The sequence below is a fragment of the Oculina patagonica genome, chromosome 3 (genome assembly GCF_052425735.1).
Source record: "Oculina patagonica isolate OP01 chromosome 3, crgOcupat, whole genome shotgun sequence".
NCBI classification, from domain to species: Eukaryota; Metazoa; Cnidaria; class Anthozoa; order Scleractinia; family Oculinidae; genus Oculina; species Oculina patagonica.
In genome coordinates this window covers 3,759,450-3,784,055 of record NC_135760.1, presented here as the reverse complement: position 1 = coordinate 3,784,055, position 24,606 = coordinate 3,759,450, and the positions used below count along the sequence as shown (strand labels likewise).

Genomic DNA, 24,606 nt, shown 5'->3' with positions numbered 1-24,606 from the left:
GACAGCTGCAACTTACAAAATTTGAATATAAAATCACTTTGGAGTTAGACATCACGCAAACAGTTAGCGTGACAGGAAATGTCGTCAACATCTCCCGGTCACGCTATGCCGCAACTAACTTTCTTCAGACCATTCTGGTTTGAAAATTACAGTCACACAAGTTGCATCTGGAACTGTAACAATTTTAAGAAATACTCGTTTGGGAAAATGGCAAATGCAGCGGTGTCGTATCAATAGCGAAGCGCGCGATGTCTAAAAATTTTATGCAAATGAAAATAACCGCCACAAGGCTCAAAAACCACCAGCGTGTACTGAGAGAAAAAGAAGGAATCTAGGCGAAGTTTTTCGTTTTATAAAAGTGTTTTAGGAATACTGGCTGCTTTAGAATGTGTTTTAGGAAAATCGTCCGCCATTTCGGTTTGTTTGTCTGAGTCGTGACGTCACTCGCGGGCTTCGCTATTGTGCTTCAGGGCGTGATTTATTTGGTGTTTATAAACGATAAATGAATTATTATAATAATTAGAATAATTGTAATTAAAATAATTTTAATTGTTATGGGGGTGGCTGTGGTAGACTGAGCACAACTTGATAATGTTCATATCTCATTCCTTATATTCATTAAATATCTTTATATTTTATGAATTTCCTTGTTTAAGCCGTGTGATGTTTTTAAATGTTATATATATCTTTTAGCGACTGGGTCCTTTTCCAAGACTCGATATTTCGAGTACTGTCACAGTATGATAGCTTAAATTTGTTATTAATCAGGGAAATTTTTGATGCTCATTAATAAAAAAATATTAAAGAAGGTTTCCAAAGAACTTGGTAACTATCTTCTAGTTGGTAAACGTTGCGCACTTTCGAATGCTGAGTTTGATTGCGCAGCTCTGCCAACTATAATATAAAACATAATAAAACAGACTTAACTTAGCCGTGACAAGCCTCTTTAATTTAGGCAACATAAATGTAGGGTTTCTATAATTTACAGGTGTCTAGGTGTGTGTGTTTTATAAGGGCAATTTATTTTAGTGGTTAACTTTTTTGTCTCTTATTTTGTTTATAAAGTTTTGCCCATCTGGGAAGGAACCACGAATGTTCTGTCGTTAGATGTACTGAGGTCTGTGTTTAAAAGTCAAGGACAGGTAAACTATACTAAGTTTCTGAAATAATGTTTCTGTCTGTTTTAGTTTTCCTTTTTTATTGAGCTCAGTTATTGGAGCTTTAATCGATCTTGCACGTGAGAGAGAGACTTGTTTCTTCAAGCTAGACATTAAACAAAACATCTGCTTTTTATGTGCCTCGATGTTGGATTGGTACAAGTAAATTTCCTAACAGCACTATAATATTCTTGTTATGTCTTATTCATATCTTTCCTGTTTTTACGCAGGTACTGAAGGCTTTCCACGCTAGCGTCTCCGAAAAGTTGTCCAAGGCCTCTTCGTCCCACCCCACCTTGAAGATTTTGTCGGAACAAGTTCAGTCTTCCATGAATACCTTGCTGTCTCCACAAAACTACGAGCTACTCTCTGATTCGCTACCTGCGCGCGATCTGGCCTTTACCTTGGCAACTGTTTCACTTAGTTTTCCATTTGCTGAACGTTATTACTTGCCAGTTTCAATTTTTCTAAGCCTTTAATAATAAGAACGTTTCTCAACGAGCGTCGTTGGCCCCTTCTTACACCCAAGCGGAACACCAAGATGACTTCTTGAAACATCAGAACCAAGCATGTAGGCAGGGAAAGCAGCACAAGTAACAAATGAGAAGAGGAATTACAAGATAGTTCTGCTTACAGTCTTGTCAAGATAATCTAAAAGGTATGGAAAACGTTAATGTGTGATCAAACTCTATTTTCGTTTCCTTTGCTAAAATGTTCCTCATTATTATAATGAAAGGCTCGGTCGCGAATAGGAGACATAAAACTCCATAAAAATTCACTTTTATTAGCGTTATATAAAATATAGTTTCTAACAATATTGTGCTTGGAACATAAGTTTTCTCTTTAACGTCTATATGTAGTTGACGAGTTTAGTAGAAGGTGAATCGTGATATACTCCATAACTTTACAATAGCTGGTATTGATTTGGATTATCTATCCAATGATGACCAACAGGTTTTGCAAAATTCGACGAAAGTTCTGTGGAGGATTTTCCGTGGGTCCTGATATGTTTTCCCGGCATTGCTTTAAACTATTTCAAGTGTCTTCGATGGAGGAAGTTCTTTATAAGACAATTTATTTTGGGCCTGCCTAAAATTGTTCAAATTGAGGGGATTTGAACGCATATGAGGTTGATCATTTTCTACTAAACTTCCGAGTCACTTTGCTGGTGACTCGGAACAACTAAATTTCAAGGTGTATAACGTATAATCCCTAAAATATCTAAATCCTATGCTCAATCCCAAATTTCAACCTATTGCTAAGTTCCAAAAAGGAACTGCACAACCCCAATAACTAAACCAGAAATAGTAAATAATAAAGATGGTAAATTTTTTTAAGCTCGGTAATAAATAATGAAGATGAAGTATTCAACATGACACGAGCATGGGACAAAGAAAAATTCTGAGTCCCGGTATCTGGGAGTACCGGTATCTGGGAGGCCATGGGTTCTATTCCCGTCGGGGACTCAGAATTTTTCTTTGTTCCATGCTCGTGTCATGTTGAATACTTCATCTTCATTAAACCAGAAATGTAACAGCTGTCTTTAGTTCCAGTTTCATTGGACCCCTATGTTATGTGTACCAACTGTATTGTTTCCAGGACTAGAAACACTATTTCTCCTGATTGCTTTAATGCTATCTCACCTAATGCTGTAGGACCTTACGAGAGTTGCAACATTTCCTTATTGAACCGTTGACTTACGCCAAACAGTGAACAGTTGCTTGAAAACCAAAAAAATTAAAACATAAATGTCAACCAGTCGTCATTAAGAGAAATATGACCCGCATGAATCGCTTTCCCTAACCATAATTAAGACGGAATCCACTAGGAAGTCGAGTAATATTTATTAAAGTTGGACAAAAATCAATTTCCAGAATAATTTAAATCCTATTGCGTTATTTCCTACCCTTAACTAAAAGGTAAAGATGTAAGTAATTATCCGTGATAACACCAACAACAATTTCTTATCAGAGTCTGAGAAAATGAATTTCAAAGTTCACAAGGTATAGGAAAAATCTCACGTGTAGCCATTTTGTAAATTCGTCTTAAGCGATTCAGTGGAATTCAGCGGAACTTCAAAATGTGTTTTCGATGTGTGGTGTTGTTAGAAAAGATTTCTTTTGATAAGATATTTGAAGCAGTAACAAAAAAGTTTTCAATAAGGTGGAAATAATTCTGGTACAACAATTTCTTATCCGAGTCTGAGAAAATGATATTTAAAGTTCACAAGCTATGGGCAAAAGCTTACATCTTTTAAGCGATTCAGTGGAATTCAGCGGAACTTCAAAATGTGTTTTCGATGTGTGGTGTTGTTAGAAAAGATTTCTTTCGACAAGATATTTGAAGCAGTAACACAAAAGCTTGCAATCAGGTGTAAATGGTTTTGGTACATAATTTTGTCCAATAACTACTCGAAGTCCTGGCGGATTTCCTCTTAATCACTAGCACGAGTCTATATATAGTAATACAAAGTCACTGTTAGCCACCGATGCTGAAGTGTTTTTCTAACCAAAACCGTACAAATCACATCTGACCAATCACAGCAAACGCAGTAAACCAATCAGAATTCGAAGCAAAAATTTGCACCCGGCGCCAAGCGCGTCAAAACGTGCGCCAAGTCGCAAGTACTTATGCTTCGGCTTCTTATTGATTGAAACAACTGCAAGTTTGTTTTGATTGGCTAGGCTACGTGTTGGCTTGAGCCCATATTAAAATACATGACACGCTTCTAGCGTCCCCAAATAATAACACCTAACTACAAGTTAGCTTATTTAGTCTTCACATACACAGAGTGAAGGTAGCATTTGGGCAGTGCAGTTTTTTACATGCTCATCTCACGTCTTACGTTGTAACTGGTCTACCACACACATCATGTGATGTGCACGTGACCACAGAGAGAGATTTCATCCTGAATGCATTGCGGTTTTTTACCATGCCTCGCGCCGTTGTTACAGTGTTGTTCAATGGTGTAATCTGATTGGTCATCGTTTCGCCTGTGCTACAAGCGAAAACGAAGATGACTGTGATATATTCTGATATTCTTCGCACAATGATACAGGATAAAAAATTTCCACAGCTACCATCTTTTTATTTTATTCAAACGTAGTTAAAGCAGTTCTGGCGAATCTTGTTTTCTGCTGTAGAACTTTCTAACTTTTCTCCTTTAGGAGGTCATAGAGAACGGAGTGACCAAATGTTTTACCGCTGAGCAGGAGGTACGCAGCAACGCTGCGGACACCAACTCATGCAAATTCTGGCACAGGCCGCTGCGCACTGGGGAGAGGCTGGGAGGAAACTTCGAATAACCGGAGCGACTTGTTCGGTGTGTGGACCTGGAAATATATATTATTTTAATCAGTAATTTTGGAATTCATGTCGATAAAAGTCTGTCAATGATAACGTTATGAAACTGGGACGAAAAAAGCGTGGAATAATTAACAATTTTACAACAGTTTTACATAAAGTAAAATAGCACGATTTTATAAAATTAAAATTTATTAATCTCATAATGTGGACCTATCTACTAAAGGGCTTAAATTTTTAGTCACATGCATTGCTTTTTTCCACTAAAAATGTTTCAATTTTTCAGAAGTTTGTATTTGGCATTGTACATTTTCCGACTTTTTTTTGTTAACTAGAATTAAGTTAGCCCTAGCTCTCTTTATTTCCCAGTTTGTGAAAGTCGCCTTCCGGTGTTCAAAAGACCTCGCGTTTTTCACGTGACAGTCACGTGAAGGCCCTCTCCTCACCTGCTGGCTGACAGTATCCCCATCGTTTTTCCTTGTCAAAGTTGGGCGTGGTTGCGCACCAGGAACGGCGAGTGTGCGGATCAACTAGACAGCGGTTTACCACTGCACCGTGGAACACAAACGGAAGGGCGCAGCATTTTCCACTGTAAGTTTTTTGACAGGTTGACACTAAAATGTAAGGATAGTTGCAGTAAATACAGCGATAAAAAGATGTTTAACAGTAAAAAACGGTAATTATAAAACCTCCTAACGGGAGTCGAACTCATGACCTTTGCAGTATGCGGAAACTTTGTCACATTTGAACCTAGTTGATAGGCATCTTATCTACTTCAGTGGTAGAACCAGTGTGTGATTTGAAAACATTTTCATATTCCTACCAGACTTGCCATTTACCATCATTTTTTTCCAAACAGCTTTACATTTAAAAGAGTTCTTTAGTGATGAAAAATCTTACCCCAGAGTTATCACATAGCCTTAAGAAAGAAAGCAAATAGTGCGAGAGAATAAGCAAATAGTCCGAGATTGAAGCAAAAACATGCAACAGATTGGAAGCGCGGGAAAAGTCACTTGAACATTTTACCAGTTTTGCATCTGATTGGCTGAGACGAAAATATCTTTGCTCGGTGATTGGCTTCGGCACAGTTCACGTGCCTGTACAAGTAAAAACACACTATCGTATCTGCGTAACATGGACATGCTCGGCGTTTGTTAAATGATAAAGTTGTGCAGTGAATTTTCTATCAGTAGTTAAATTCACGGAAGAAATCTTGACCTACAGTAAATTATTATTGTTAATGAAAACTTACCGGGGCACGGGGTCTGTATGCACGTCCTACTCTCAATAGCTTGTCCTTTGCAGACCTTTCCTGGCTTACACGAGCGCGTTCTTGTCTGTAAGCTCCTTCCACATGTGGCCGAACAAGGCCCAAAGGCTGTCCATTGCGTGAAGTTCTCGTCTCCCTTACCGTGTACTGCCTTTCTGGCTGCTTCCATGGACGCTTTGTATTCGTCGTCTTCTCGAATATGTTCAACTTCTACAGAAACATGTTGAAACACAGTATTCAGTTTTCCAACATCTTTATTTGTTTCTAAAATTACATACCTCTTATTATTTAAAACTGGAGCATGGTATAATGTATTTCCAGAGTATTGATTAGCTTAACGACCGTTGGATATATCAGTCATTATTAAAAACTAGCAATGGTTTATTGCAATTCCTGCATTTTGATTGGTTAACAGGCAGTGATATATGTGCTCATATACCATTGACCACAAATTTAGTAGCCGATGCGCGTCAACGAAACATCTTGGAGCTAAAATATTACAATTCCTTGGGCATTTTTAATAAAACAATTATTCCACTCGCGCTTGTTGGATATGACATCGTTATAGCCATCTTATATCCAACGCGCGCTCGTGGAATAATTGTTAATATTATACCATGACCGACGAACCTGGTCGAAAAAATTGATTTTCCGGCCTGTTTTATTCAAAATAAAATTAGCAAGATTTAACGAAACTTCCTGATAGTTTGTAGTTAAAAAAATATTTTAATCGTGCTTGTTGGATATGAGATGTCATATCCATATCATATCCAACGCGCGCTCGATACATCATTGTTAAAGGCTTGCATGCGCGCAGTGACTAAGACATCAAGGTTAATAAGATATTCATTTAAAATCTCGGTGTAGAGAGACACGCAAGTGCGCAAGAAACGGACCGTACTACAAAATAGGTCCCGTGAAATTGACCAATCACAGCGCGCGTACTATTTGAGAGTCATCCTTACTCATCCGGGCTTTTTAATAGTACTATGACACACAGGTTTTACTGTCCCAAATAATTCCTACTTACCTTTGTTCGTAATTTGTCCGTGGTGTGACATTATTACGCTTCTAAATGGCAGGTCACATCCTCCCGGCGTGACGGCGATTGCGTTATTGTTGTTAAGTAACACTTCATTGTCTCTATCTTCCGCGTCACGCGCGTAGAAAATCACATGATGATGCTTTCGCGGGTGTTTGAAGACGGTCTTGAGTTTAAATGTCTCAGCAGTGACTAGATAACCCCCAAGCTTCATACTTGAAACCAGTTTGATTGGCTTGCGAACTTTGTTGACGAACTTTAGACTGATACATTTGTCTGAGGAGAAGTGAGATAACAAGTATTCAGAACTAAGACTCTGAACACAGCTTCTCTATTTTTAAACGCAAAAAGGGGAAAATAAAGAAATATGTTCTCGCTCCCCCTCCCCACCCAACTCGCGCCTCCCGTTTTGCGCTGGCGTCTAATTCTTTCGCAATTCTTTTGCCGCGTTCAACGGTCGACGAAAAATTAAGAGAAAATAAAGGGGAACTGAACATCTTCATCGAGGCCTCCGGGGGGAGTGTACTTAACAAAGTTTCACTGGAAGGGGCAGGGCGGGGTTCCGCTCTTTTTATGCTGACTCCAGATAACTCAAACCTTCAAAGGAAATCAAAATAGGTTAGAGTTATTGGGGGTACTAGTTATCGAGGGTGAAAGCAGTGAGAAAATGGCCTGGAAGGGGAATTGGAAAAGGTTCGAGCTAGTGGAAGCCTTGAATTATTGAGGGTTCGAATTATCGGGATTCAACTGTAGTGCTGTTATTATGCTGTACAGTGGGATTCTGTTGATTCTGGAAGTTATCGAGCAGTGTCTTACAACCTCGTTCCAAGGGTCTCTCCCTCCTGGAAGAGAGACCCTGGGAACGAGGTTGAGGGTCTTACTGTTTATTATTATGTACCTAACGTTCAAGTCTGCACATACCACCTTACTGAATGACTGTGTGGTCATTCAATTGATGATGCTTGTTCTTTAGTATTTTAAAAATTAAAATTTCCTCCTTTTTTCTTACTCTTACCATGTTCTTCGGAGATTTTGCTGGCTGTGTCGTCCTCAAGTTTAGAATTGCTTTTTTCCTGTGCATTTGGTTTATTCCCGACGTTTCCTTGAAATTTAGCACTGTTTCCCACTAAACTCTGTTTGCCAACCGATACCAGTCCTCTCCAGCCTTTTCCTGGGTATTGGTAACCGTATCCGTTATTAAACAGTTGTTGTGGAGCGGCAGGTTTGAACTGCTGATAAGCAAACTGGGAATTCGGACCTTTTACTACAAAAGGGTTTACCAGCGGTCTCCCTGGAGCCATAGGCGCAGGCGCAGTAATATAATTAGGAACAGCGCGGAACATTGCTTGCGGGTGCATTTGTTGATTGACGTAATTTATAGGCTGAAGGTTTTTCTGTTGCCTTTGTTGTTGTTGAAAGGGAAAACCAGCTCCCGCTTTTGTAAACTTTTGTGGCTGTTGTTGTGGCTGTTGGTTTTGTACTGCGTTCTGGATTAAGCCCAATGCTGCCGCGGTTGCTTGTGCAGTTATCTGTGCCAGTTGATTTGTAGATGAACTGGCGGTTTTCCCGTCAGCGAACGTTGCGTTTTGAAATTGTTTTCCATTTGGGAACTCAAGGTGCATGGTAAACTGTTTTGGCAGTGTATTGAGATTTGCATTCGCGGCTGGCTTTTGCGCAAATGGTGAGGGAAGCCCGTTTTGATTTTTCTGCAGCGCGAGGGTGTTTCCCTTGTACTGCGGATTTGTTTTTGCTGCCGCCGAAGTGATGCCTTGTCCAAGCGCCTGCGCGGTTTGTTTGGCGGCCGCTGATGCTTTATCTGCAGACTCGACATTCGGGTTCGTCTGTTCTTGTATGGTAACTTGCTTTCCATTGTTTGCATTGGCTGGTAGTTTTGAACTATTCTTTAAATTGTTCGCAACAAGATCCTCGACTTGGGCAGCCAACTTGTTCGGCAGGTCTATCTTCGGTTTTTGCGTGACGTTCGTGACGTGCACGTTTTCCGTGACATTTGCGTCATACAATTGGCCAGTCGAATTAAAATCACTAATTTCCTTTGTAGAATTATTAACTGACTTACTATTGGATCCTTGATCCATTTTTTTTGCAGAGCTGTTGTTTTTTGCAGTCGTCGAATTCGACGACAATTTAGAGAACACCCCGTCATTGTTAACAGTCGCGTTGCTTTTGCTTAAAAGCTGTTGTTCATTAGTTTTATTGCTTTGATTATCCACCAGAGATTGTGGTTTGTCATGAGAACTTTCACTTCCATTCCCAGGTTGTGCTTTTATTAAATTATCCGCGGAAACGTCGTTCGAAATTATACCAGAGACGTTTCGAATAGTTCCTTTGCTCTCCCCGCTTTCGTTTTTCACGTCCGAGAGTTTTAATCTTTCCTTTAAATCCTGTTTGGTTGGCTTTTGAGCAACTGCCATATAAAGACACCCCAAAAGGAAATCTTGGCTTTTGATTTCGACTTTTCTAGCAACGAGTCCAAATTTACTGCTAGTATCATGGCACATAAACCAGCCTGGGTGGTTAAACAGCTCATATGCAGCGGCTCCTTTGGTTTGCGTCTTTCTCTCGATGAAGGTCGCATCTTTCTCTGAAAACAAATCAAAAGTAAAAGTGTAATTGCGAAAGTTATTTCCTTAATCTGCGCCTGCGAAGAACAGCGGATAACTTGTTAAAAATCATGCGTTGTATCAGAGCAGAGGAATTCCACGATAACTTTGAGCATTGATATTAGAATTCTTTGTCACTTTCACTAAGGCGAACACGTTGCGATTCCGTCGAGTAAGCCGAACAGAAGAATAAGAGATAGAGCACGTTTGCTGATGAGGCACCCGGAAGGGGCTTTCGAAGTAAGCAATATCCCGAGGACAAGTCAATGCAGAAGTAACTCGCTTATTGCAAATCAATCCATGTTTAATTGGCTTGAATGTCTTTCAGTGCATTCATTTCGATCTCTCGTTTCCTACGCCCATTCTGGAAGATCTTTATGTCCTTACTTTGTGTGAGCGTGATATGGTTGTTATTACTGGTAAATATTGGTTCGTAATTACCGGCAGAAACCCATTTGTAAGAAAGAGCTTAAACCAAGGTAGATCAAAGAGGATAAGTTTTCAACATTGCAAGACAACAAGCCGTTTTTTTGACCAATTTAGATCTGACTTCTGAACAGAAGTCCCTGTGTGGAAGAAGAAACGACTTATTTGCTTTGAGTGCAAGATAAATCCTTTGAATTATTGTACCGTCTTGTCCAATGACAAATGAGGATATTTTGTTTAACCTTGGCCAATGGATTGCTAGTTATCTCAAAAGATAATTGTATTAAAACCGTAACTCAAGTCATTTACTGACACCTCCTTACCAAACACTCCTGTTGGTTTCATCTTCTCCAAATGAAACTTGTAATTCTTGTACCGAAGATAAAGTCCCGGATGATTAGCGGATTCTAATGACACACTACCTGGCACGTGCTCGAACCCAGGCCTGTGAAAGCGGAACGAGTCCGCCTTTTTACCGAGGAAGGCAGACCTTTGATCCGCCATTACGCCTTGACCACTTTCCTGCGGCACCAGGCCACTCCCGGCATCATTTGGTTGAGGGGAAGGTGGAAACAACTTTACTACTGTGAAGTTTTTGCTGGCTAACATATGAGCAAAAAAATATTGTTATTACTATTTTGAAAACATTGGCTTAACATTAAAAGGCGATATCCCTGAATTGATAATTTTCAATATTCTCATCAGACTTATGCTCTGTCTAGTTTATACTGTTTTCATTTCATAAGGGAGAAATTAGATTTTAATCACTCATTCGCAGTCCTAAGAACCTGATTCTATGATTTATTTTGGAGAAAGTTAAAATATATTTCGAGAAATCAACATAATTAAGCAGAAGTACATAATCTATTATGTACTTCTGAACTAAGTGATATTTTACATGAGATGTTTCCCCTTTTGAGGCTGTAAAAACGGTATTTTGAAGCTTATTTTTTATCATTTGTTTTTGCAATTTATTATTGGGTGTTTATCGTCCTAGATTTAATCCAAAAGAGCTGTTACAGGTTTTGTTTGTTTTCATTTCTCAAATGAACTGAATCAGATCATCGCCGCGAAAGGTGTTTTAGCCCGACCTTTTTTGCAAACGCAAGCACTAGCTGATTTAGCAATTGAGGCTTTACTGAAACCGTGAAAGACAACTGATCAGTTCAGTTAGACAACGGGAAATTCGGGAAAGCAAGTACTCTCAAATTTCTTTGGAACACATTTGATCACCTTTTCTTTGTTGAAGAACACAATAGACACTTGGTTCACTCGGGTGCAATAAGTAGCGGAGAGATTTCTGTTTACGGCTGTTTACTTTTATCAGCAGGTGTCCTTTAAACATTATAAGCCCCACCAATGATCAGCATTTTATTTTCTCCTTACGATAGCAATACATTGTCAAACAGACAATTGTTGAGAATAAAGAGAACCATCAACTACGTCTTGATGCATTTCCAAATTCTCAAAAATAACATTGAAAGAAATGTGCGTTGATAACTAAGGAGAGTTGATCTTTCGAGCTTGGAATGAAAAAGAGATTTATTTAACTATTTTATATTGAGATAACAAATCCACCTCGGATAAAATTTCCTTCCTTATTAAAATTTTCTTTTTTATCACCCAGCAATAAAGTCAATGAACGATATTATTCTTGGCTTTTTAATATATCGACTGAAAACTGCAACCAGACGCGCACTCGAGTGCAGTGCATCAAATATTTATGACTGCAATTTCACTCGGTTGTTTTGCGTTATATTTGTTTATAAACCTTACCAATATGACATGATTCCTGGTGTTTTTCAAACAAAACGTTTAAACAATGCCAACTTGTAAAAAAATATCTATGAGTATCCGAACCGTTAATCTCGATGAGCAATATTAAAGCTAAGAACTTTTCAATGAATTTGACACTGAAACAGGCGCCGAGAGTTATACGGTTAACACCCACTAGAGAACCTCGGTGGTCCCAAGTATGCTATGTTTTAATTCCTCGGTGATATTTTTCTTTAACGCATATATTTGCAAATGTATGTATTTGCAAATCGCACAATGTAGAAACGTAAACTAAAATCTGGATTTTGAATTGACCGAAAATTGAAACGCAAATCTGCGCTTTCCACATCGAATATAATTTAATAAGCTTGAGAAAAATGATGCGAATCTTCATATGGAACATGTTTCTTATTATGGCTTCAGATTCATATAGTTGAATTTGTATATTTACGTTAACCCGCAAATTAAGAACAAAAACAAAACAGTGATCACTTGATCTTTTCTTTGTTCGATCTTGCCTGGTGCGATGCGAATACATGTAGTTCTAGGTCGAGGAAAAGCCGCCATTTTAGGACACGCTTGCGACTTAGGAAACACGCGCGAATTTGCCTTATTTAGAAATACGATTTCGGGATCAACTCTTGAGCAAATGTGAAATCTCCGAGTTTACTTGAATATTATTAACGTTTAAACCATGAAACAAATTTCCACATGTCTTACCTGGTAAAGCCGACACCGTGAACTGATAAACAAGCACAAAACACACTGAAAAGTAAATCCTTGAAGAAGCCATCGTTTCAAATTCCACAATCGTTTCGTATCTTCAGAAAATCCTCGTTCAATGCGCTGAATTTTCCGTGATTAGAGTAAAAAGCATTTCTCTGTCCACGCGACCGACAATAAGAGCGGAAAATAAAACTGTTCTAAAATTAAGTTTTGCCTCCTCGACTACCTGTTAAATTTTAAATGAAAGGTCAAGGTTTTTTTTTAACCTGACGCGATTCGGACTGGTGAGCAAACAAAGATTTTCATACCTGTCGGTTCGTCTTTGAAAATTCTACACCAACCGTGTACTACTGTACGAAACTAGCGTTTTATAATCATACAGTTCAGTTATTATCCCATTTACCAGTGACTTTACGTTAAATTATAATGTAGAACGCGTCAAAGTGTTTTTAAAAACTAGAAAAAAAAATTGAACAGGGAGCAAACAAGCGTTCAATCGGTTACAAGTGGCAAAATTCACTGAATTAACTGTAATGGTCTGATAATTATCTTGTACTCGACGCAAATTTTGTGTTATAGATTTGTAATGCTAATTAGCGCTGCCTTTTACTTTCGCTCTCATTTTCTTTCTCGATATTGCAAAAATAATTTCGAATTATATCTTTCTAATTACTGAGGGACGCAATAGTGACGCTTTTGCACCTCCTAAAAGGAAGTGAATGCTTTCTATTTATTTTTTAGGTGGAACAAGGGCTATTTTTGACAAATCCTTTCTGAAGCACTCTAACGGTTTCTAAATCTCATTGTGTTAATCAAGTAATAAAGCGAACACTCGCATGTACTACGGAAACTGATACGCCAGCGTACGTCATGTTACTTAGCAACGTCGGTAACAAATATCGCGGGCTCAGTCAGTTCTTAGGCTCGTGCCAGATTTCCCGGCTTACGAGTATTTTGCCTTTAGTTCCCAGGGCCTAAGCTTCCTGTGAGTCTGTATCAATTCATCAGTGGAAGTAAAGGGTCTGAGAACGGGGTTAAGTCTGATCAGAAGGGCACATGTCCTCGCGAAGATTTCTCGATTAAATAAGAACAGACTATTCAAGCAGGACAGACACAATACAAATATGACCGACGTTATTTTTTTCCCCCAGAAGAAACATTTATCAAGAGAGAATAACGTTACTTTGCCTTAAAGATAAAGGTGGCTCGACCCAGTTTTTTTCTAGTGATACCTATCAACTTTGAAACCCTCATACTTAAAGGGATTAATGTCAATGATATATCTACTATATCACATGGATTACACATAGACTGAACTGCAATATGATATAAATTTTTGGGAGATCGGAATGAATATCACGTGACAATGACGTCACACAGGTTTTCGCTCTGAATCGAATTTTAGCCCTTAACCGCATTTTCTCTCGAGATCCTCCACGCCACGTATACTTTGAGTGTTTGCCTTCAGCTCTGCGGAGTTTCATCGAAATCTACAAGAGGAATTTTGAAATATCTTGGAATTTGTTTTCAGATGGTATAATTTATGCGTAAAATAAAGACAAGACTTCATATAAAGAAATTTGCTTCTTTTTTGATGTTAAATGAGAGGCTTTAGCCCTCATTCCTGTTAAAAATGTCCCATATCCGATATCCAAACCGTAAGAAGTAGGTAGACTTGCGCGATTTCGAAAAATATGAAATATTTGAATCATAGTGAAGCTCAATGTTTAGCTCTATTTACCAATTTTACGCCTACTTTCGCAAAAAAACGCGATTCTTTCAAAACTCGTCGATGAATTTACACTACACAATCCCTGAATTTCATGCTCATTGAAAACTTCTAAGGTTGTCTAACATAAACGCAAAATTGAGTAAATATTGAAGCAATCTCGTAGTTTTGAATAATTTTGTGTTCTGGGATTTCCTATTGTTTCGAGTTGAGCACAACATCGAATTCCTGTGCACCACGCGTGAAATGACTACGCTTGGCCACCTTCCTTCAATTTTATTCAAAATTATATTTGCAACATAGGCGTGAGCGAGCACAGCAAGATATTATTATTACATTTATATTTGTTTAATTGTTTAGAATGCTTGTCATAGACGTACTCTCGGGCAAAGTTACAGCATTAAGTGTCACACCATTCTGCTGTGGGCTAAAGCTGCTTCTAGTTCTTGTAATTCTACGATAAAAAACAATCTCAGCCAACATGAGGAGGAAACACCCACAGCATATCATAGCGGTGTTGAACAAAAATCCTCCGAACTCGTCGAGTCCCATTTTATGCGCAACAACAGTTTGCTGCGATTTCTGACATCTCGACGTTGTCCATTTGAGAAAGATGTCGGCGATGGTGTCGTGAGCGCTAAGTTTGTGAATTGCGCGCGATATTTGATGATTCCATGAAGAGTTCTTTGGCAGGGCGAACGCAAAACCTGACAATTCAAAAGGAACGCCGTCCTCTTTGATCTCGCAGTTCGGGTCTTCATCAGCGCCCGTTTCGGTGATAAAGGCTTTCAGCTCACTGTGAAAGGGGAAAGAACTGATGTTGTGATTTCTTTTTAAAAAGTAGCTAGTGTGCGTATATCAATCGCGGATTAAAGGGAGGGGTGGAGGATTGTGGAAAGGAGAGGTGCGTTGAAAAGAGGAATAATTCAAAGTGCTGTCGTATAATCTTCTCAAGTTGCCTTAAGGAGGGATTATACCTGAATTTGAATGAAATTTGAGAAATTGAAACACCGCCAGACAGTTGACCCCCCGCAAGAACACTCCAGGTTGTCAGGGGACTAACTGGTGTCTGTCTACCTATTTTTAACTAAAAAAATCTGATTTTAAAAACATTAAATCTCCAATATTTCTCATTTCTCTAAATTTTACTTATCCTTTGAGAAAAAACTATCTTCTCTCAACATCTCCAAAAATCACCCGAATCTTAACAAAACGCCGTTAAAGATAGATATATAGGTCTATGAAAGCGTTTTTGGATTCCTTGAAACGCGAACGAGATATTTCCGTTGAGCTCATGTTAAGCGGTGAAAAAAAATGACCTTCGAGTATAATCTCCCCTTAAAGCAGTTTGCCGTTCCCTTTCAACCTCTGAGTGGAGGGAGGCACTGTGAGAGCAAAAGCATCTTGCATTGGCCTCTACCAGCGCTGGAACCTGAACCCCTCGATCTAGAGTCCAGCGCACCATGGCAACCATAAGTCATCCCCCCTCCGCTGGCCCCGCATATTCATTGTATAATGATAAAACCTACCCTGAGCGAACTTTTCTCATTCCCTCGGAGAACGTCTCTACATTGTGATCTTTCATGTTTGCGTAAATCTTTCTTAGCCTTGCACTCTGGCTCTTTCTAAAGAAGTCTTCTGTGCTCGTGTCCTTTATAGTTCCAAACGTGAAGCCTTCTGGAGGATCAACTAACTGTGATAATACATGCAGAAGAGAAAATCAGTGCTTTAGCAATGTGCGTGTTGATGAAGTATGTCAGCTCAACAATATTTGTACTGAATGTCAATAAGTCATGTTGGGCCGCAAAACACGCAGTGCGGACATTCGGAACAAAGCGACTCGCAGCAGTCAAGCTTCACCTTTCTTTGTTTTGAATGTCCCAATGCGTAACTTGCGGCCCAGAATGGATGATTTGGTACCATGTGATCGGGTCGTGCAAACGGCCTGTTTACAATTATAGTCAACGTTCTCTTAAGGGAATCCTCTATAAGACGAACACCTCTGTAAGACGGAGGCCTGGTGCTGGTGCCGTCCCTGCCGTTTTTCAGTCATTTTACCGTAACTAAACAACCTTAAACATAGAACACGACCCAAGAGCCAGACTTGTTCGGAAAAGGATGTTTTAACAACAACAAGCTTTATTTGCATGACTGTAAATTTGTTACAATATTGCAAAAGCGTAAACTTATTTAGTAATAATAATAATAAAAATAATAAAATAATAATATATAGTAAAAAACAAAAAATGATTCATATAAAATTAATTACATTGATAGTATTTTGTTACGTAAATCAAAATAAGATGATATAAATTTAATCAATTGCATGGTCACAAAACGATCGGGAGAATTCATTAATTCTAAAATCAAGTCAGTCACTGGTAGTTGGCTGACATTTAAGATGATAGGCTGTATTGTCTTGTAAAAGTTATCTCTTATTGTTGCATATTCGGAACAATAAAAGAGAAAATTAAGTATTCCAAGAGAGATCACTGGTGATGGTACAGAACCTACCTTTTCGTCCCCGATACCTGAAACGACAGTAATGTCCTCTACAGTGATAAGAGAAGCCAGTAGGTTGGCCGTGTATGAGCTCACTAGTACCAGGCCCGCAAAGTTCGCCACCACCATCACAAAAGGAACTGAATAAGTCTTAGCCTGAATTTTCGTGAGTGGTACATGAAATATGTTTCCGTAAACATACGCCACGAATTCAAATGGAAGAAGATACGCACTTTTGTGATTTCTGTAATAATACAGTTTTTCTATCACCCAAACAGTTATTGCAACGGCAGAGAAAGCTGCTAAACACATAAACCACAGCTCCATGCTAAACGATTTCATAAGTCTCATGTCGCTTATCGTTTCCACAAAATTGCTATTTTTTGATTTGAACCGCTTGACCAGAAACGTCAGCGCGGTTCCAGTGTACGGCGTCGTGAAGCCGACGTACTCCGAACGCTCTTCGGTGATCGTAATCACCGCGAGAGCAAGATCGGCCAATCCTCGGTACACGTCGCCAATCATTCCATTCATTTGTTTGGTGACTGGGTCCAGTGATCCATACTTTCCATCCTTGACTAAATAAAGCTCGAACGAGAACTCTTCAATTTCCAGAATCTTTATTAAAATATCGATCATAATGCCGTAGCAGCAACGGATTTTCGAGGCATTTTCGCTTTTTCCCCACACTCCGTGCTCCGAGTTAGAAGAAGTTTCGTCGTCGTTGGTGAACTCTCTACAAGGAACTGTGTTTACAGGGCAACTCGTACCCAGTCTGCTACTGTAATCGACGTCGTGGATGGCCGTAAAAGGCTCGTGTTTGATGGTAACTATTCTCAAGTGTCGCGGCTCAGGCAGGTCCCCCGGCAAGAAGGCCTCAATATTATGTGGGCCATCATCCAGGGTCCATTCTGGACAGGCATACCCCATGACGTGCCATCCTTGTGTTCCATCAGGCTGTCGCAAGGCCTTCACCATGGTAAATTTGTAGGAGGTGCGTTCCCCGTTGTGACTGAATTGAACTGGTCCAGTTTCGCCAGCAAAACTGTGACTTATCATTTCCCTGCAAAATATATACAGTATTGAAATTGTAGCGAATTATTTATCCAGATATTTAGCGCAAACTCCAAATATAAACATCAACACTATAAGGCGCGACTGGTCAAATCACATGATCGCAAATCATGCGCTTAAGGGCACCCCGCTGGGAAGCACTTGGCAAGAAAAAGACCACGGAGTCTAGATCACCGACAAATAATACTATAACATAATATTCCAGTTGGCTTTTTATCTGGTAAGAGCCCTGCACCGGTATCGCAGAGGTCAGGTCCCGGCAAGCCTGATTTTTTCAGGCTTTCTTTTCGCAACTGCTTAAGTTGTGTTCATAACTCCTAGGATCTTCTCTTCATTTAATACTGGCATTACAGTCTATTATGGTGAGCAGAACGCTATGTAGCCTGATTTTCAGACGGTCCAGATCGCTCGCGGCCACGCACTTTCCAGGGAAAGAGTGCGTTGCTACGGGCAAGCCAGACCGTCTGAAAATTTAACTTAACGTTATATTTTGTTTGGCGTGAAGGAAATACCAAGTCTATCCGCGGCACCCCACTGAGGCGCGCACTGAATTTATCTTACGCTAGTCCGCCCTTATTTTTACTTAATTTGCATGCATGGTTTAGTTTTAGGTATAGTTTACTCTATTTTTCCGTTGTGGAACTAAATCATAGTCATTCGTTACCTGTAAAGTTGTCTTTTGTGAGTGGTAAAGAGCTCTCCCTCTAAACACTCCAGTTTTGTTTTGAGCGGCAAGCCACTGAGCGAGTTTATCATACTGTTGACAAATAGCTTCACCGAGTCTTCTAACAGTGCTTTGTACAGCGTTATACTGGCATTTTCAGACCCTTGAACCAGTTTTAGGCCAAATGAACCTTCGGGAAAAGAACTTGCGTTCAAATCAACGGCTTTATCGGTGAAAATCCAGACAAAATCGCCCCGTAAAAGTTTAAAGCTGAACTTTCTTGCGAGCGCTATTATTGAAGCACTCTCCTTGCTGTTACAGTTTACAACGATCAGGCGAATCCCGCTTGCACTAATGGCGGCTAAACCAGCGCTGAGTTCCTCCAGGAGATTGTCCTCGTGTAGAACAATGCATCTTGGTGCGGCCGCCCCTTGGCCATTTTTTGCTGTGTAGTGGGCGAGGTGAGAGAAAAGGGCGTCGTTGCGTGATGTTTCAGTTGTGACGCAAGCGAATCGACTCTCGCCGAACTCTAGCATTAGATCCTTGATAATGCTGGCTTGTAAGGCGTCTGTTGGAAGCATTGATAGATATAACGCACCTTCCTAATAAGGTAAGAAGAGAACTTTTTAAAGTCTTGTTTGCAGACCAAGTGACCGTGTACGGTACATATATGCTATTCAAGGTGGTTCTAACTTTTATTCTGTGGGTGAAACTCTAGTGTGTGGCCTTTCACATGAAAGTTATTGAGTTCTTTCATGTAGTGTTGTTTATTATGCTGTACAAGATGGTTCTAACTTTTACCGAGTCTGTGAATAAAACCGTAGTATATGTCGACCATTGTATAGGGTTCTTTTTTAATAGTTCCTTGCCCCCGAGTGGGGGATAGCGCCGGTGTAGAGGGTTTTACCAATGAACAAATAGAGATCGCTGTGACGTCAACATTTCTTGCTATGGCAACGTCAAAAGAGGTCGAATATTCTCTATTTTTGACTTTTTACGGCTAATAACTTAGAAAATACTCGGTAAAAGTTTTTGCTTTTTGATATATTTTTGTTTAACTAACAAAGCAAAGATTATCACGATTTGTTTTAAAAAGATTCTGTAGATAGCGTTGAGAGCCACCATGATGCCATGGCAACATCTGACGTTGCCATGGCATCGAATTTGACATCATAGCAACCTCAATTTGTTCATTGGGAATGAATCATGATTCAAATTTGTACCCAACGTTTTTCCTCAACATTATCGGTGAAGGTGCGATAAAATGTCAACGACAGAACGCCCAAACCATTGCAAACCACCTTAATATCGGTGGATGAAGTCCTAATGTGTGACGAAGATTCGAATAAACATATATTGAGCAGTTCTTTTCTATGAGTGGGTAGTGTTTATTCTACAAAGTAATTCAACCTTTCGAGTTGGTTGATGAACCTTTTGTGTGTGATTATTAAAATGAAAACTACCGATCAAAGTAGTTAAATGAAACCCAAGTGTGGGAGCATTTACAGGAAAGTAAAGTGATCAGTACTTTGATTGCATTGTACCTTACTATTCCGTTCAAGGTCGTCCTAACTTTAAAGACTGCGGATGAAACTCCTAGTGTGTGACCATTCTAATAAAAGGTTTTGAGCAGTGCTTTCGTGTGGTACTGTTTATTGTGTTGTATAAGGTGTTTCTTACTTTTAGGTCTGTGGATGAAAACCTAGCGTGTGACTATTCAAATAAAGAAATTGAACATTACTTTTTCTTTTTCTAACTATGTTGCTACTGTTCGTTTTTGGTTGCGCCAAAATTAAATCAGATAATTTTTCAGTTTTTGCATGGAACGCTGTTTTGGGAGTAAAAAAATGCAAAAAAATAGCGAATTGAAATTCGACAATGTACCTTACAAAAGTATATTGAATAAATCCAATACATTATTTAAGGCTCTCGTTGTACAAAATAACCCTGTTTAATTAAAACAGAAGACTCCCAAGGCTATATTTACGGCCAACAGCGAGGAAAATGATCAAAAAGTCTATAATTGGTTTCACAGTAGGGACATTTTTGTCAGTTCGCTTGAGGCTGCGGTCCGTACTCGTCGAACGGCCGATAAAAAATAGCACGTGGCAAAAGCAATTATTTAAAAGAGGCTGAAACTCGTGTTTAAGCAAGGCGCAATGAAAAAGCCTTATTTTGTAAATTACTATGATTTTAGGTCAATTAAATATCTGCAATTCTTTATTTTAATAAAGCTGGGAGAATCTTCTAAAAGCCCACGGCAAATAGAATCAAATTTCAGCTTTTTGGAGGTACACGAATTAACCTATTGTTTGTTTAATCCCCTGCCTGAAGCAATCCTTTACGAATACGATTTGGTATAATTAAGTTTTATTTGTTTCTCTGTGATATAGCGAAGCATTCTGCTAAGTTTTCACCGTTCAGAGTCGTTCAATGCAAAGTGAAATTTTCTACCTAGAGAGCTTGCACACACAAAAAATAAAAAAATCCAAAAATTAAAAAAATTCAATAATTTTCATCGATTAATCATCTTTCCAGAATATCAGTAAACCAATAAAATTACACGCTTTTTGAAGCTTTTAAGAAAAATTTTCTGTCATTTCCCAGTAGAGACTAGCTAGAAATAAAACTGAAGTAGAGTTATCGATGTTTGTGTTTTAGTCGCCTCAGGGCCAATGGAAATTTTGGTCGCCCATAAGTTTGGTTATTAACAAATTCAGTTCTTACGTCCTGATCCAGATCAATCGCCCGGACGTCTTTTTTAACAAAACTATCTTCTTTTCATGTACACAGGCTAGAAGGTCGTTAATAATTTTTTCAAATGTTAATCGTTGGTCGCTGTTTGTCTATTCGCTGGTAGCAATATTTAAGGGACATATCCGTTTAGACTTGTGTTTATTTTCTTTCTCGCCGTCCAACCATCTAACATGCAAATTCTGACATTTCCTCCCTCACAACACCTAAAATTACTTGTTTTTTCGCTGTAGGAGACCTTAAAAACACACATTTGGTTTATTGCAAGCCATTGTGTAGTGCTGCGAGGAAAATAATACATGCATAACGCGTTTTAACTTTTAAATACAAAGATGAAACCAAATTAAAGTTACTACTTGGGAAATTATACGTAAAATGACAGATGACAGGTTAGGGAAGTCGGCAAAAAAATTGTTTGGTCTTGAAATTAAAATTCTACGCCGAAAGTGTAATTGAAGAAATGTTAGTGATATCAAGAACTAATGTAAAGTCGCTTTATTTTTAAATTATTTGTACGCTACTCGAAATTTGTGTGAATTTTGACAAATTTTCCGGTCGGCGGAGCTGAAGATTGACAAATCATTGCGCGCATTAGTAATGCTCACTCAAATATTGGTATGGATTATTGTCACTATTAAAAGGTGCTCTATACTTTACAGTAGAAAAAAACAAAATGGTTTTTCGTGCGTTTGTGTGCATGTTTGCTCGCTTACCTTTTTGCTGCTGTAATATTCTTCGGTTAAACTTTGAAGCCCAATAATTGGAATAAAAGTTTTACTCAACGCGTTCACAAGTATGTGGTTTTTCCTCGGCGGAAGAAAGCTTATAACGGCGCTTGCATTTTGCTTGATTATGTTTCCGTGGATTTTTTGCCACGTTAAAGACGGCGTATCGTTTCTCTTCCATTCAACTGTAATTCCCTCAACACTGCAAAAAGAGGAGACTTCATGGTTGTCCTCCAAAAAGAAATCAAACGCTGACTTCAAATCGAAGTAGTGTTGAGTTTCCTCCGAGATAAAAACCACTTTCACAACGGTCTGACCTGCAGAAGTCGTAATTGCGTTAAAACTGCCACATAGCCACTGAAGAAGCAAAATTGCTAATGTACAAGTCGCGGAGAAACTCTGAACCATCGTTAGAACGCTACACAATCCAATTTACAACCAACTGCGCTAGAAAGGAAAACCGTGTAGCTCAAGAAATCGCCAGTCCTCTTTGCAGGCTCCATCCTAATGTTATAAGAAAATGCTCGTATTTTTTCGAGCCAAGTTCCGCATTTAAAGCAATCTTCAAGTCAGCTATTGATTTTATAGCGAAATCGAGTCAATGGCGCCTCTCTGTCGCTTTTCGATTCGTAACAGTTGGACAAATTGCTTTGCGAATGTGTATTTAAATTGAGCCCATCTGTACATAACGTAATATTTGTATTCCGAGCAGGTGAATTCTACTTTCAATTCATGCTTCTCTAGCTCGACTTTAAACAATTAATTGCTTAGAATTCCCCTCTTTTCACCGCCTCCAACGTTTACACTTCGTAACATCTCCTAGCTGATTGACGTTTCTTGTAATAAACGGCCGCCGTTGATATGACGAGAGGGTTTCAACCTTCGAAGTATGTGAATGATATTATTTTTTCAACACCTCTTACAATCAGCTTTGTTACCACTCGTTGCTCGCTCGGAAGCTCTGTCTTTTTGGCAAGATTACAATCTAAACGTAACCGCAAAAAAACTATACCCGAATAAACTAGCGGTATATATAAATATTCCAATTTTAAAATCCGGAAATGATGCCAGTAATTGCTTGCACTTCGCTCTTGTCAAACTTTGCATTTGAAAAACAATCGTCGAGACATTTTTATTTATGCTCAATTCTCCACAGAACACAAAGTGCTTTACTTAATTTTAGGCAAAATCAATTTGAGTTTCTGTTATAGCTCAGCTGTAAACTCGGCAGGACACGCAACGAAATTATAAACATTTTCATGAAATGCGTGCATTTGCGGTGAAGTAAAAGTTGGCGTTCTTGTTTTAAGTGGTTTAAAGGAAACGGACTTATATTATATCATGTTCGGCAGTAAATGTAATTTTGTTTCACGCTCGACTTGTCAAATTAAAACATGTCGATTTAAATGTCCTTCAGTGGTGTCTCGTTTCACATTACATTTATTGTTATTCCACACAGTTGAAAATTTCTCTTATGAATTATTTAAGCGCAGCCTTGAATAAAATTGTCGTTTTCTGGAATACTCTCGTTAAGTATAATCGAGTAGTTTTTCCATTCTTATTGACCAATCACAGACTGACACAAACACTCCGAAAGTGTGACGTCAAAATGTCGCCATATGGATATGTCATGTAGCTTAGCAACCGTCACCCAAACACCGCGGGCTCAATCCACTTGCGAAGACGGAAAAACTTCGTTGGGCACCGACAGAGATGATGCCCAAGGGACGAGGTTGGAAGACGGAGACAGTTTTAGCAGTGTAGTAGTAAACTTATTTATTAAAACCATCATACATTACGGTCGTAGGACTGAATTACGTGCACAACCTCGTCCCCAGGGCCTTCTCGGCGACGAGTTTTCAAAATGGCGGCTCGTTGACAATATAAAATTACAACAAAAATGGTTTAAAATTCTAAAAATTAATTACAATTGTGTTAAAAGGTTATTTACATCGCGTGGCTATAATAGTAAATGATTTCATAAAACGATCCGTGCGACAAACTGGAATGTCAAAACGTCTCCTATTTCTCAAACGCTGAGCGTGAGAACTGGCCATAGGCGGTAGAAGGTTAGCCAGCCTGTGATCTTTCTTGCTTACAACATCGTTAAATAATTTAACGGATAATGCTTCACGTCTGTCTGAAAGTGTTCGAATACCAGCGTTTTCTATCGCCTTCAGGGACGTAACCAGACCTTTGCCATAGACGAGGCAAGACTTTTCTAGTGGGTTCTAGGGCATGCCCTTCAGAAAATTTTGAAATCTAGTAGCCATGAATCTCTTTTAGAGACATTTTTCATGTGGTATTTCTTGAGAAAAATCAATTTTGTTCAACTGGGAATATTTTGCCAACAAAACATATTTTGTTTTTAATTTTGGGTAAAAATTTTAGACGAGGCAAGTACCTCGTCTTGCCTCTTACTAGTTATGGCCCTGGCCTCACAATACGATAAACTGGGAAAGATTATATTCGCCTAGCGCGCATCTGAATACGTTCGATGTCGTCAGAAAAATATTGTGCTTACTGTGAAATGCGCGGAGATATTAGCTGTATAAGCTACTCTTCAAATCCGAGGGTAAAAAAGTGATGATGATGGAATAGTTGACAAGAAAATCCAGATGTGTCCACAAGGAAGGGAAAGGGAGGAGGGGTACATTTTAAGGCTGAAACTGTTGAAACGATAAGTGTGAATGGGAGCTGAGAACTTTACAAAAAAAAAATATATGCACAACAATACGTCAGGGGCCAGTTCTTGACAAGGGCATATAACCGAAAAAGTACTATAATGATAGTACCTGTAGAAGACTAGCTTTGCTTGGGCTTGGCCCAAACTAGCA

The 24,606-nt window shown here is 39.1% G+C and overlaps 2 protein-coding genes across 2 annotated transcripts; both read right to left on the bottom strand.

Moving 5' to 3' along the window:
* Positions 1–4,244: 4,244 nt before the first annotated feature.
* On the bottom strand, positions 4,245–12,640 carry LOC144646140 (uncharacterized). Its single transcript, XM_078505666.1, has 7 exons — positions 12,316–12,640; positions 10,143–10,421; positions 7,788–9,374; positions 6,761–7,048; positions 5,713–5,940; positions 4,907–5,074; positions 4,245–4,489 (listed from the first exon to the last, which is right to left on the bottom strand). The coding sequence occupies exons 1-7, from the start codon at positions 12,386–12,388 to the stop codon at positions 4,356–4,358; spliced, it is 2,757 nt and encodes a 918-aa protein (XP_078361792.1). The 5' UTR covers positions 12,389–12,640; the 3' UTR covers positions 4,245–4,355.
* Positions 12,641–14,328: 1,688 nt separating this feature from the next.
* On the bottom strand, positions 14,329–22,847 carry LOC144646139 (glutamate receptor ionotropic, NMDA 1-like). The gene is made up of 5 exons (XM_078505665.1): positions 21,758–22,847; positions 18,291–18,892; positions 16,565–17,615; positions 15,580–15,743; positions 14,329–14,846 (listed from the first exon to the last, which is right to left on the bottom strand). The coding sequence occupies exons 1-5, from the start codon at positions 22,175–22,177 to the stop codon at positions 14,399–14,401; spliced, it is 2,685 nt and encodes an 894-aa protein (XP_078361791.1). The 5' UTR covers positions 22,178–22,847; the 3' UTR covers positions 14,329–14,398.
* Between the last annotated feature and the right edge of the window lie 1,759 nt (positions 22,848–24,606).

Coding starts and splice junctions, on each gene's coding strand:
- LOC144646139 (XM_078505665.1), bottom strand. CDS start 22,177: ATGGTTCAGAGTTTCTCCGCGACTTGTACATTAGCAATTTTGCTTCTT. Junction 18,893..21,757: donor AATATTACAGCAGCAAAAAG/GTAAGCGAGCAA, acceptor TTACCTTATTAG/GAAGGTGCGTTATATCTATC. Junction 14,847..15,579: donor ATGAGAAAAGTTCGCTCAGG/GTAGGTTTTATC, acceptor CCCCTTTCACAG/TGAGCTGAAAGCCTTTATCA.
- LOC144646140 (XM_078505666.1), bottom strand. CDS start 12,388: ATGGCTTCTTCAAGGATTTACTTTTCAGTGTGTTTTGTGCTTGTTTAT. Junction 9,375..10,142: donor GAAACCAACAGGAGTGTTTG/GTAAGGAGGTGT, acceptor ATTTGTTTTCAG/AGAAAGATGCGACCTTCATC. Junction 7,049..7,787: donor CAAAATCTCCGAAGAACATG/GTAAGAGTAAGA, acceptor ACTTCTCCTCAG/ACAAATGTATCAGTCTAAAG.